At 45.1% G+C, this 13,251-nt stretch overlaps 2 protein-coding genes across 6 annotated transcripts in view; one reads left to right on the forward strand and one right to left on the reverse strand.

Annotated features, from left to right (window-relative positions):
* The window catches only part of RHBDD1 (rhomboid domain containing 1), a 118,544-nt gene extending 115,860 nt beyond the window's left edge, over nt 1-2,684 (forward strand). For all 4 annotated transcript variants that reach the window (XM_081242708.1, XM_081242710.1, XM_081242711.1 and 1 more), the window contains one exon: nt 1,274-2,684. In XM_081242708.1, coding sequence (XP_081098834.1) covers nt 1,274-1,368 — 95 coding nt within the window. In that variant the 3' untranslated portion in view covers nt 1,369-2,684. The remainder of the gene's footprint in view (nt 1-1,273) is intronic.
* Nucleotides 2,685-3,997: 1,313 nt separating this feature from the next.
* Nucleotides 3,998-13,251, reverse strand: part of COL4A4 (collagen type IV alpha 4 chain) — a 130,187-nt gene continuing 120,933 nt past the window's right edge. The window contains exons 46-48 of one of the 2 annotated variants that reach the window (XR_014016454.1): nt 11,978-12,264; nt 10,197-11,553; nt 3,998-4,486 (exon numbers count right to left, since the gene is read on the reverse strand). Coding sequence is in view for 1 of the 2 variants with exons in the window: in XM_081241946.1 (XP_081098072.1) it covers nt 11,290-11,553; nt 11,978-12,264 (551 nt within the window). In the remaining variant the exon portion in view is untranslated. Of the gene's footprint in view, nt 4,487-6,730; nt 11,554-11,977; nt 12,265-13,251 lie in introns of those variants that run through there. The other variant, XM_081241946.1, reaches the window with a different exon arrangement.

Raw genomic sequence — 13,251 nt, forward strand, 5'->3', positions numbered from 1 at the left:
TCATAGGCATGTGCCACTGAGTCAGGCCCATGTGTTTCTTGAACAGCTTCTGTGTGTGCGGGGCTGTACCAGGCACTGGGGAGCAGAGAGAAGCGTCAGAAATGTTCCCTGCCATTTAAGAGCTTATGATTCCAGTAGGAGAGAGCAGCGGTATGCACAGTGGCTGCCCTGTCTGGTGGGATGTGGTGACTGTTGCATGAGGACCGCCGAGAGGAAGGTGCTGGAAGCTGAGGAACTTGGGAGAGAGCTCTTCCACTGGGGGTGGCCAGAGGGCAGTGCGATTTGGATGGGCCGTTGGAAAACGAGTAGGACTTCTGAGGGAGGGAGGTGATGGGAGTGGGCCTTTCAGAGTGAGTTTACAAGGTTAGCAGAGGCTCAGAAGGGGAAAGGTGCAATCTTTCTGGTCCGCATGCTTAGACGTGAACCTACTGTTTGCGTGTATCCATCAGTGACGCCCTGCATGGCTGCCTCATGGAGGATATTGAAGCTCTTTCATTAGATTTAGGTTTCTGGGTCCTTGAGGTCAAGGACTGTCTACTGTTATTCCTTTATTATCCCCCTACAGTGCTTGGAAGAGTGTTTCTTTTTATGCAGTGATTGAAATGCTTGTATCACTGCAAATTATATGTTCTGTTTGTAGCCCCGAGAAACCCTTTTCAGTAATGATTTCCATGGTCCTTCATATGATCTTCAAATATTATGCCTGCATTTTTGTCTGCCTGCCCAGATATTGGTCATTATGGTAACACAGCCCCTGCTCTATGGGCCGTGATGCCCTGTAGGTGCTTGTGAGTTTCAGGCAGGTGTGATTCCCACCAGCTGGGGAAGTACAGGAGGCAGCAGGTTAGAGGGAGGAAAAGGGCCCAACAGGAGAAACCTACGAGCACACTGGGTGAGGATGTTACGGACAGTGACAGTTATTTCTGGGCATTAAAAAAATAAAGTAAGCCCTTGAGACATTTTGGAAATTAAATGATGCAAATTGTGGAACATGATGGAAAAGAACATAGAAATGGGAGGATTGTCAAGAAGTTTCAAAATGAGTCAAATTAGTTTCATGGACTGGACCTTGCTAAAAATGTTTACTTTGTGTTGAAATGTAGTATTGACATCTGAAATTGAAATATGCTTGTTACATTTCTGTTTCATGCTAATATAAAGATGACACCCAAGCCATCTTTTTTTTTCCCCCTTGGGAATCCTAGGATGCAGTGCCCTGTAAATGTCAGAACAATGGATGGGCAGTGCTTGATTTTGTGCTTTCTCTCTACAGGACATCGCAGAAATAGCTCCCCGGCCTATGGGTTCCGCTTCACACCAGAAGAAGAAGTGAGGAGAAAGCGGCTTCACAGATTTGACGGCCAGTGAGGTGACCCAGCCATGTGAACAAATGTGATCCAGCTGTGTTATCACTGCCCCCAAGCCCCCACTTAGTTTTGAACAAAAGCAGAGGGCACTATGACCATCCCAACTGCTCACATCTGCCATGGCCCTTCGTCCTATGGCCTCTGTGAGTCTAATTTGCAAGCAGATTGACATCTTGAGACCAGGCTTGTTGGGTGCAGCTCACAGCTCTCTGGGAGTGGCCCACCTCCTGGCCTTGTCTTCCTGCAGACAGAAAGTCAGCGTCTCCACATAGGGACCAGTTTCCACACTCATTTCTCTCACTGCTGACTCAGCCTCGTTTTGTCTTTGAAGACCGTGACCTTCGCCAGGAGGTTTGTGTTCACCAGCCCAGAAGATCAGGCCCTCATCCTGCTCAGTGCTTGACTTGGCAGGAAGCAGGGAGCCATCCCTCATCCTCCTGGCATGTTGCCATGGTGACTTTCCAGGAACAGGACGTGGCTACCGTCGCGGGCTGTTGTTCCGTTCTCCCTTGCCCAAGTGCCTTGGCTCCTTGGGCCACCATATCTGGATAGTGGTTGCAGTGAACCTGCTTTGCTATGCTATCACTCTGCCTTCACGGGATGTGTAACTGGAAAAGCGTAATTAAGACCTCAGATGGGAAACCACTTACACACTCCATGACACAGCAGGCGGCATCCGCAGTTGGGCTCCCAGCAGCCTCTCCAGTGGTGATGTACCGTCCCGGAGATGCAACTTGTATTGAACTAACCAGCAAAGCAGCAGCACATACCGCGTGCAGGGTAGTGACCAGTGGGTTGGTCACTGAGAAATCCCTCATGGCGAAGTATTTTTTTCTCATAAAAGTGCCTTTTAATTGACCACTGTAACAGCCGCTTGTCGTACTCACCTGTCCAAGACACTCTCCAAACCCACAGACTGCAAGTCACTTAAGGTGTTTCCTGGTGCTTGTGTTTCATGAATAAAAGGAAAAAGTCAAGTATCACTGATGTCTTATTTCACTGAGATATTTATGTTTAAAGGGAGTTAGAAGCAGAAAAGGATCTTCCTATTTTGCTTTATCTAGCATTTATATAGTTTTCTGATTATGAAAGTAATATATATACCTTGCATATGCATAAAGCAAACATCTGGCAGGAAATGTACCCACATGTTAACAGAGGTTATTTTGGAAGGTGGAGTGCATAGGAGTTTGCTTTCTGTTTCTTATGATTTTGTATTGCTGTCTTTTAAAAATGTGTGTATACATATGTTATGTGTCCTACTTTTGCGGTAGGAAAACTGATTTATATGGTAATAATAAATCAAGAAATATATAATCAGGAAAATGGACTCAATAATAAGTATTGTGTATCCGTTGATAAAATTTACAATATAAACAGAAATACAAAAAAATACATGTGAGATTTTAAAAAATCACCTGTATCCCCACCACTCAGAGGTACCCAGGGTTAACATTTGGGGGATATTGCTTTCTCAGTCTTTGTATACATTTGACAAATTTGGAGCATACCAACTATGCAGTTTTTGTATCCGGTTCCTAATCTGAATTGACCTGGGAGAGGCTTTGCCACTTGCATGTACATGAGCTAAGAAAATCACGTGAGACCTGGGAGCACTTTGACCTGCCAGCTGGCACGGTGTTACCTGAGCTCCCTGGGTTAATTTATGATTGATATAAAGCTACGCACAGCATGTTTATAGTATGAATTGTATCTCTGAGGCTTGTAGCTTCAAACATTTTAAAATTTAAATGTTCAAGCTAAATGTCATTCCTCTTTTCTCCCAAACTCTTCGAATTTGTTTCCCATGACCTCTGTTGGGAGTAAGCTCTTTTTTTTTTTTTTTTTTTTTTTTTTTTTTTTTTTTTTGCGGTACGCGGGCCTCTCACTGTTGTGGCCTCTCCCGTTGCAGAGCACAGGCTCCGGACACGCAGGCTCAGCGGCCATGGCTCACGGGCTCAGCCGTTCCGCGGCATGTGGGATCTTCCCGGACCGGGGCACGAACCCGTGTCCCCTGCATCGGCTGGCAGACTCTCAACCACTGCGCCACCAGGGAAGCCCGGAGTAAACTCATTCTTAACATGCCATCTTCTCATAGCACATTGTAAAGATAATTCTGTTATAACACTTATACCTTGCCCTATGACTTTTTGTGCACAACTGTAGAAAGATGTGCCTTCTGCATGGGAGCACGGGTTATGAATGGCTCTGGGATGAGGCCTGTGTCTTGTCAACTCTACACTTCTGCCTCAACCCTGCCACCAAAGGCTGGCCCCTGGCTCCCAGTAGGGGCTTATTAAATGTTAGCTTCCCCAAAGTGTTTTTTCAATGCATTAAAAGTCCAACCACTATATATGGAAGTATATATATATATATATTTTTGCTGCTGTTGAATCCAATAATAGTAGCTCCTTGCTCTGTTTCACTTGTCAGATATAAAGACACCAGAACTGAATTTCAGGTGTGTAACTGTAACATGCACGCCTTCTTTATTTACGGAGTAGAACATCACTAAACTTTACAGATGTGGGAAAGGTCATTTTTGTCACAAATATAAACCGGTTATCTTAGCACAACAGTAAAGGTGTTTGGGAAATTACTATAATTACTTTGTTCAGTTAATAGGCTTGCTTGTAACCTGTGCTTATTATTTTCAATATCCATCTTATTTTTTTCCCTACAAGAAGGAATCTCCAAAGTTATGCCAAAAAAACTGGAATTGGATTGAGAAAGACAAAAGCCAGTGCATTTGACTGTCTCTAATAGGAAATAAGCATTTAGAGCTGGTTTTCAATTTGGTTTCTTTGCTTTTAATAGTAATTTCCTGATTGTTAAACATCCCCACACTTTGGGTGTGGTTAGTCAACTTATGAGACCTCTTAATTCAGAATCTTTCCTTGGTTCTCAAGATGAGGGAGCAGTTAAATTGCTTCCTCTTCGTGACCTTGAAAGTAGTTAGTGCCCGTGATTCCAAAGTTGTACATGATTGTTCAAGGCTCCTCTGGCCTTTTAAGCTGTCTGTTGTTGAGGCCCAGGCAGTAAATGGCTGGTTTTTGTAGAATCGGGGCCAGTCTACATATTGGTCACACATTCTGCCGCCTGGGGAGTAAGTTAAAGGGCTGAGACCCACCACCAAACAAGGACAGTAAAACAGAGAGGGTGTGGCCAACTTGGCCACCGACCTCCCAGTCCCAGTTCATCTTGAGAGAGTCAATCAAATAGTCATTAAAACAAAACAAAACAAACCTATCATCTCTTCCTTTCCCTTCCCATGGATTATTGCAGTCATTTCCTTTTTTTTGCCCCTAGTCTTTCATTTCAGAGTCACAGACTCCCTGCTTAGAAGGACCTTGAAATCTCTCAGAACATTGCTCAATACTTAAAATACCTCTTCACTCGGTTCTACACAGCGCTGCCAGCTGTCTTCCAAAACCTACTTCTGCGACGCCACTCACCATCTCAGTACCTCCTATTGTCTCTCTGTTGCCAAAGGATAAAGGTCAAACTCATTTGCCTCAACCTCGGGGCTCCAGCCAGCCCTTCAGCCTCATCCCCCCTTATCCATAACAGAGTCTGTGCTCCTAACTGGTCTCGCCGTCCAAGCTGTGAGCTTTCCTGACCCTGTGACTTAAACTGAAGCAACCTTTGCCTCTCCCTCTGCGCATCCAGAGTCTCCCCGTCCTGCCGTCAGACACCACAACCCAGAATGATCCGCTCTTATAGAGTGTCCGTCACAGTTACCACAGACCACTTAGAATTGCTCGTTATCCTTCAGTGAGAGGACTCTCTCTCTAGATTGTAAACTTCACAAGGGCAGGAGCCCTGAGTGTGTTACTGTGTATCTCTTCACAGTACCTGAAACAATGCTTTGTCTGGAGTGTCAAAACCAATAAACGTCTGTGGATTGAAACAGAAGCTCATTTATACCATCGCCAGTGGCACACATGAAAAGAGGTGCCTGTTGCTGCTTGATATTGTTGAGGGTTTGTGTGTGTGTGTGTGTTTTCTTGAATCACTTGAAAGAAAGCTTTTGTCCATAGAAATAGAAAAATCCAGGCCTTTCCCAACACTTCGTAAAACAGCATGCTCACCAGATGGTGGGGAGAGGTCTCCATCCCCCTGTGTCAGTCTGAGGCATGCCCCACGTCACAAATGCTGCGACCTAGTGCACAAAACTCAAGATTCCAGGACATTCAAAGAGTATCACTAGGGAGTCCCTATGGGTACCGCCAAATCTGGCCACTGTACTTTTGCAGGTGTGTTTGATGTGTCTGTGCTAACTTTTTTTTTTTTTTTTTTGTAATATTTAGGGGCAAGGAGAGAGTGATCTTGACATCTTGTTTAGATCTTCAGATGAACTGGCAGATTGGAACATACGATTTATACTTTATCCAGGAAAACTGAAACATTGTTAGTAGAAATCATTGAATTTGGCGGTAATACATATTGCTGCTTGGGAAGAGAATTATGTAATGAAATCAATAGTATGGGAGGCAATGGTGTGGGTAAAATACAATCTTTAGCGACTGATGGACCAGGGTTCAAGTTCTACTGGGTGCTGACCGTGTGACCCTGAGCAAGTTATTCATTCTCTCCAAACCTCAGTTTCCTCGTCTGTAAAATAGGATAGTTGAGAGGTTGAGGGGAGAGCCTATAACAGGGTTCATACAGTTTCTGTCACATAGTAGGTGCTCAAGACATGTTAATTAAACAGCATTATTTTTCTGTTGAGAAGCTGGACCAAATACCACTGAAGTTCCCTCCTACTTAAAAAGAGTTACTTCATGAAATAGGTGAATATTACCTGTGAATTATCGGCACTAAAGCCATCCCTGTGCTCAGCAGTGCATGGGCTATAAAAATATAATCATCACAGACCCCTAACTTCCAGTTACTCTGGTCATCAGTAACAGTACATTTTATATCTCTTTGTAGTTACATCTCTTACTCTTAACCCTTACAGCAACCTTGTGAAACAGGTGGTTCAACTAATGGGACAGCTGAGACCCGTGGGGTCTCTGCCCCATGCTGGAGGGTGCATGCAACTCAGCAGAGGTTGCTGCAGGACCCCTCGGGCCCTGAGGCCTGGTTTCATGTCTACCCCACCCCATCACTGTGTACAGGACAGTGCTTCCAGGAGCTTCAGAATCCCACGCTTTCCCAAGCCAAGGGGGGTCACTTTCCACACTCTACTCATGCTCTTCCCATCTGCAGATCACACCTCTACCATGTGTAACCTTTCCTGTTTTCCCTACTGAGCCAGACCCAAGGTAGGCTGTATTACAAGGTAGGTTAAGTAGTAAACTCACTTTGGCTTGAAAGAAAATTAATGCACCAGATAAAACACAGTTGTTTTTGGAGGTCATCACAGAATTTTTATACATAAGTGATATTATAAATTGTAATACAAGATTTCAATGTCAGTAGCAGGTCAGGCATCTTGCAAAGTTTACATGTTGAAAGTCTTTAACTTTACAACCCTAGGTTAGAGAAAGGGATGCAACTTATCAGACACATTTCACATTTTTTCCTATGAATCATTAAATATTTAAGCACCATAAAATTCAAGCATTTCACACAGATGTGGCAGCCAGCCTTGGTGGTCGAAAATGCATTAGGCAGAGTCTCTGGCAGATAATAACAGTGACAGTTGCAGAGTACTGATTTTTAATGTCAGTTGTTTTGTTCCCTGCAGAACTTCCTGATAATGACCCTGCAGGAAATTCTGAGTTTTGTGTGTGTGGTACAATAACTTTGAGAACTGAAATAAAATAGCATTCCCAAAGACATTAAGAATTGGCCTGGTATAAATAATTCTAGACAGTAATTTATATGCCCTGTGAGAATCCTTATGTTAATTCTACTATGTAAAGAATCCCAAGAAATATTTTTCATATTAAACGGCTTGTTTTAAATAGAAGATGTGACCATAATAAATATACAAGGTCTGCTATGTGCTGGACATAGAATCTAACTTAATTTTCAATGCAAGAGTAGGTGTTATGTCCCACTTTGTAAATGTGGAAAATGAGGCTCAGGGAGTTGGTGTAACTCACCCAGGGTAACACCTCTGGAGAGTGACAGAGCTGGATTGAAACTTGGATTCAACCAACTCTAAAGGCACGTCTTTCCACTATTCTTGCAGCCACACCAAATAAAAGTAACTATTATCATATTAGTCTGGTGAGCTGAGAGAAGCACAAATCTAATGTAAGTTCCTGGAAAACAGAACGATTTGCTTTATTATCAGCTCTAAGAGGCTCAAAATAAAATCCTTGATAAAATCCAGTTTTAGTGGACCACTTTGTTCCTCTTTTCCCAAGCACCAATAACATGTACACAACTCTGTAGAGGTGATTTTATACTAGGACGCTTTGACAATCATGAGGGAATACAGGTTACAGCATGAGTTAAGTCCATGAAGAGTCTTCTCTCATTGTCACATCTCTCAATTCTTATTTCTGAAATTTCAGTTCATGGAAAAGTAAGCTATTTTTCAGGAGGCGGGGATGGTTAAAGTTTATCAGTCGGCTTTCCGTCAATAACTGTAAGAGGAGATTGTGGGTGTGCAGATAGGTTGTCACACTAAAATATTTTGAAATAAGAAATGGTTTATACTTGTAACCATTTTGGTGATGAGAACCCTATACCCAGAGCTGAACATCTAATGCCTAATGCTGCAATTGTCAGTGAAGAAAGAACTAAGGGTCAATAACATGCTCGGCTCTGTGTAGGCCCAGGGCATACAACGATGAGTAAAGCATACTGCCTGCCCTGTGGGCTTACATTTTAGCTAGAGAAGGAAGGCAGCAGGATGAGACATCACAGGAGCAGTGGGGAAAGCAGGAGAGAGTGAGCAGACCCGCGAACTGTACTGGGAGCTGCAGAAAGGAGGCCAAGTCGTCCTGGAGAAATTCACACACTCCTCCCCACCGGCTAATTCAGTCCAAAGATAAGTAGTCGTCTGCCAGGTAAACTTATCTGCAGGGGACATCACTGGGGGAAGGAGCAGGAGTGAAGTCACAGAGATAGGAGCGTACCTCTGCGAGGAGCAGAGAGGTAAGCTGCGGACAGTTCCTACAGGCCCTTCACCTCACAGGAAGTCATTTGGACTTCGTAGGCAGTGGGCTCATTGAAGGATTTTAAGCCAAGGAATAACAAAATCAAATTTGCAACTTAGAGAAATGACGACGGGAATTTGAAACCGGAGGCAGCAGCTGGAAGATGTCTACTACAAGAGTAGAGATGAAAGACAAAGGGTATGTTTAGACAGGTGCAGAGAGGCCGGAGGGGAAGGCAGCAATCCACGGGAAGTGGCGACTGAAGTTGAGGTCTGGGGAATCTGAGAAGGGACGGAATATGGGGAATACGAATGGGTCCCCCCAGCTGGCAGCGTAGATTGGGCTCCACTCACTGAGGATAAGAACCCAGAAGGAAACATCTAGTCCCTCAGCTCACGACCCAGAGCAACCCTCTTTGGGCCTTCCAACCAACCCGCTGGGGGAGGGGCTTCTGGGGAAGGAGATATTGATAAGGATGATCACCAGTAATGGATTAGGAGAACAACTTTAAAGCTTTCTTCATCCTTCAGAGAGAAAGGATAGTCCAAAGTACATTGATATGTAACCAGGTAAAGAAAATGATGGCTTAAAATAACAGGATCTTCTAATCCAAGATTGTATTTTTTCCATTGTTTTGCTTTTTCAACCATTTAAAATAATTTTTCGAAAGCAGCAGGTGGCGTTTGTGCTGGATTTAGAGAGGGCTCTTGTGATATCAGTATTTTGAAATCAGTCTCCTACACTATCCCGGACTCACTGTGGAGGAACGTGCCCACTTAATTCAGGCTGTTATTTTCAAAATTTATTTGACCAGCTTATTAAGATAATTCTAATACCAAAGTTAAGGTGTTTAAAATAGCAAGCAAGATATGTTTCCTATGGTCCATCGATCACCCTTACCTCTTCCCAGAAAATGTTCTCGGACCAATTTCATGAATGAACATGATGAATTTTTAGAAGGCTTGAATTTTGGTAATATATGATAAAACTTTTGGAAACAAAATTGTAATTATAAACAAGGTTGAAATTGGGTTCAATATCAAATATTTAGCATGCCATAGGAGAGTTTCAAAAAATTAATAAATGGGTCAAATGAACTAGGAAATATTCTGGTACATCAAGACAATATTTCCTCTTAAAATGTATATTTTTTCTTCTTACCAGGAAGTAGCCTTAAAATAAATTGCCATCCGGGGGACACCCCAGAGCAAAATTCATTTGAAATATATTCTGCATGTAAGTGCACACTCCCAATCAACGTTTGCCAAGAAAAGTATTTCTCATAAACAAAGTTTTAATTGAGTTTTTCTTAATTATTAAGTGCATTGAAAATGAGCACTGAAATGAATGTCACTTTCTCATGAGAAATTTCTTGTTTTCTCTAGAATAAACATTTCTTTAAATAAGGAAGGCAAGTTTCCTAGAAATCTTTTCCAATAAACCTTCTAATTTTTAGGATTAGACCACTGAATTCCCTGCAAAATAGAAAACCTATCCTTTGCTATACAGAAAAGTACTCACTATAAAGTGACCTATTTTCTAAGCTTTTTCAGAAAATATTAATGCCAAATATCAAACTGCTGCTTTGCTCTAATACTGACTGATATAAAATATAAGAATGTTTTTAAGATTAGAAAAGCAGGATACTCCTGTAAGACCCAATAACAGGAACATAAAATTCGAGTTGTAGGTTGTCTTTGTTTCATTTAAAAGAGTGCTAGGTCTTTTGGGGGCATGGGGTGATGATGACTTAAATGAATCTTCTTACCTAAGTTTAATTAAGTCGGTCCTTAATTTTCTCCCAAGTGCATAATGATAGCTGTGTCACTTCCCCATATGAGATGCCATTATGTGGATGGAGGGAAAGTGTCCGTTGCGGGCACTCTCTGTGAGGCAGCTCTGCAGGCGCCCCCAGGGAGGGGAACAGGATGCTTTATGTGAACATGGCCCCATGTGGCTCCAGTCCCATTAGCACGCACACTGGAAGACAAGCCAGACCCCAACTGGGCAAAAGCGGTCTGTTTGGAAGTTCACGGCAGTGGGGGGTCAATTCTTGTGAATCGCTGCCTTAATATTCATTAATAGCTTTTCAGCTCTTAATCCCTTACTGGACATACTTTTTTCCATAATTGCTACTTTTCCAAAGGGTTGCCAAAGCAGGCATTTCTGTTCTCTGAAAAATGCAGAAGAGAACCTAATGTTTTACGTTCGTCTGTGATGTGTTTTACGCTAATGTCGCATCTCTGGAATACAGCGACCGTGGTCCTTCCTGGCATAATGATTCATTCTGCTTTGAAATGAACTCTTCAGGCTGGCTGTGTGGATTTTTGTTTAATCTCCGTGGGTCATAGTTTTACAATTAAAGTGCATGGAAAAATAGATTACAGAGGAAATCATTTTGAAATGTAGGAAATCTCTATTTTCTAGTTTCATTTGTTGGCCTATTTATTTTTTCCTGTAAAATCCATCCAAAAGCCCACTGTATTATCGAGGAATTGACTTCAATTGTTTGAGTTGCTATTAACCAATGAATGACGTTTTCAGTAATGTAATTTGTAATCTGGCCTTTATCATCTATTGGCCTTCCCCTGAATTAGCATACTTTTAAATAAAGCGAGCTAAGAATATCTGGGTTTCATCTAGGTTGGTAGGTCCAAACAAATCCATACATGAAGCGTTTGCTGAATCTGTCCCAAAGAGAGGAAGGGATTACAGTACTGTGGGAATAACCACATCGAAACAGAAGGAACAGCTAAACCAGGAGTCCAAGATGAGCACCACTGAATCACTTAGCACAGCCTAGGATGCCTTAGCCTCCTAGCAAGTTTCTCTTGGTGACCTGATGACAAGCGGTGGGTCCTCTAGCTATGCTTCACACAGACCTGGCACCTGCTGATTCTCTGGCGCTGGGCTTGGCTTTCTTTCAAGGTGGCCGGTGAGGGTGCTGAGGAAAACTGCAGGTCAGGTCTCACAGTTGTCAGCCAGAAGCTATATTCATTTGCAAAAAAGTGGCAAGTTCCCTGCCGTCCTTGGCATTCAAGGAACGGTGCAGCTCTGAAATCCTCCAGGCAGCTGCCAGGTGACATGAGGGCCTGGCCGCCTCCTTGGTCCCCAGCACCTGTGTGCTACCCGGACAACAAGAGAGAATTAGGGCTCAGACATCTGCAGACAACCCCCTACCCATCCAGTGACACGCCGAGGTCTGGGCCTGATTTACATTTTCCCTGAAAATCATCCCAGGAGGGAGAAACTACAATCTGCTGAGGAAAGGAGGCGTGGGAGACGTGATGGGTGTGCACACATTAAGCCACTTTCGCTGAGGGCTGATGCAAACCTATCTTCCAAATTCTACCAAAGTAATAAAAAAAATTTTTTTTTAAATCATGGACAATAAGAAAAAAGAGTGGCCCTGCATCTCCTCAGGCCATAGTCTGTGGTGGCCTTCGTGACCCCGTGTCCTACTGCCGTCCGGTCTGCACAGGATTCTCAGAATTACGGTCCAGTCCGGACGGATGGGGGCTTAGGGACGGCGGGCACGCAGGGGCTCACCATCAGGAAAGAGTACCCAATCCAGAGGCTCCTCCAGGCCCGCGGACACGGCGGGATGGACTGGTCCTGACTGTGCACGGCCACAGCCTGCGCGGGGGCCTCGCACACGGCGCAGCGGCTGATGTATGGGCGGATCTCCTCCTCCGAGAGCGGCGTCATGGGCAACGGAGCGGTGCTCGCCAGCCAATAGGACCTGTCGTTCCTCCGGGCGTACTGGCACACTTGGTGGATATTGCAGTGGGCGAAGGGCATTGTGCTGAACATGGGGAGACAGGAGCCCGCCAGACCTTGGGAGGGAAGGCAGCAGCGTGGTGTGCGGGGCGTAGGCGCGGCCTCCCCGACATGGCCCATCTGTGCGCACACGGTCTGGCGTCGGGAGGCTCTGGCCAAAGCCTGCTGCTTTGGCGGCGAGAGCAGGGCGTGCCCCCGGCCACTTGGGCCGCCTCCGCGGTCTCAGGGGCCAGCCCGCGTTCCCTCGGCCACGCATCACTCTCTCGGGAGCCAAGCAGTAGGCCGGGTGCTGGAGGGAGAGGGGAGCACAGCTCTTCCCCGAGAGCTTCAAGAAGCTCCTAGCCCGGCGTGATGGGGGAACGGGAGGGGCAGGTGGGCCCTGGGAACACAGCAGCACAAGCCCGGAGAAGTGCAGGCACTGGGGCTTACAAGAAGGATGGCTGTAAGAAGTGACTCTACGCTAGGACCTGAATTATGAAAAAGATCTGGCCGGGTCTGGAGATGGTGGTGACCCTTCAAAGGCAAGGCCTATTTATACAGCAGTAACGAGGGCCAGGGGTAGTAGGGGGGCACGGAGCTCAAAGAACTCAAAGAAGTTCATTGGGGGGAAGGTGGGGAGAGCAGGTCTGGGTCTGTCTCAAGGGCGTCCCAAGGTAAATCAGACCAGAGGATGTGGGCTCTGTCCATCTTGTTAAGGAGCTTGGATTTTATTCCCAAAGCTCTGCAGAGCGAGGCCATGGTGGCTCTGGCTAGACCAAGGCAGGGGAGGTGACCCGTGGTACACATGTAAGTAGCTGCCCCTCTAGGCCTGCACCCTTTCACCACCCTTACGGACGGGGGTGGGGGCACAGCCCAATGAGAGCCGTGACGAGACTCACCTCAACACCAGCTGTCCCTGTGGGTACAGCCCTCCTGCACCCACCACTCCAGCCACCACTATCTCAGGGAGACCACGAGTGCCAGCACCCAGGGGGTGGGGGGACTCAATCCTCGGCTTAAAAATCAGTTCCTGCGGCTCACAAATCCACTCTTGAAAACTGATA

The sequence above is a fragment of the Mesoplodon bidens genome (assembly GCF_964165515.1).
Source record: "Mesoplodon bidens genome assembly, chromosome: 8".
NCBI classification, from domain to species: domain Eukaryota; kingdom Metazoa; phylum Chordata; class Mammalia; order Artiodactyla; family Ziphiidae; genus Mesoplodon; species Mesoplodon bidens.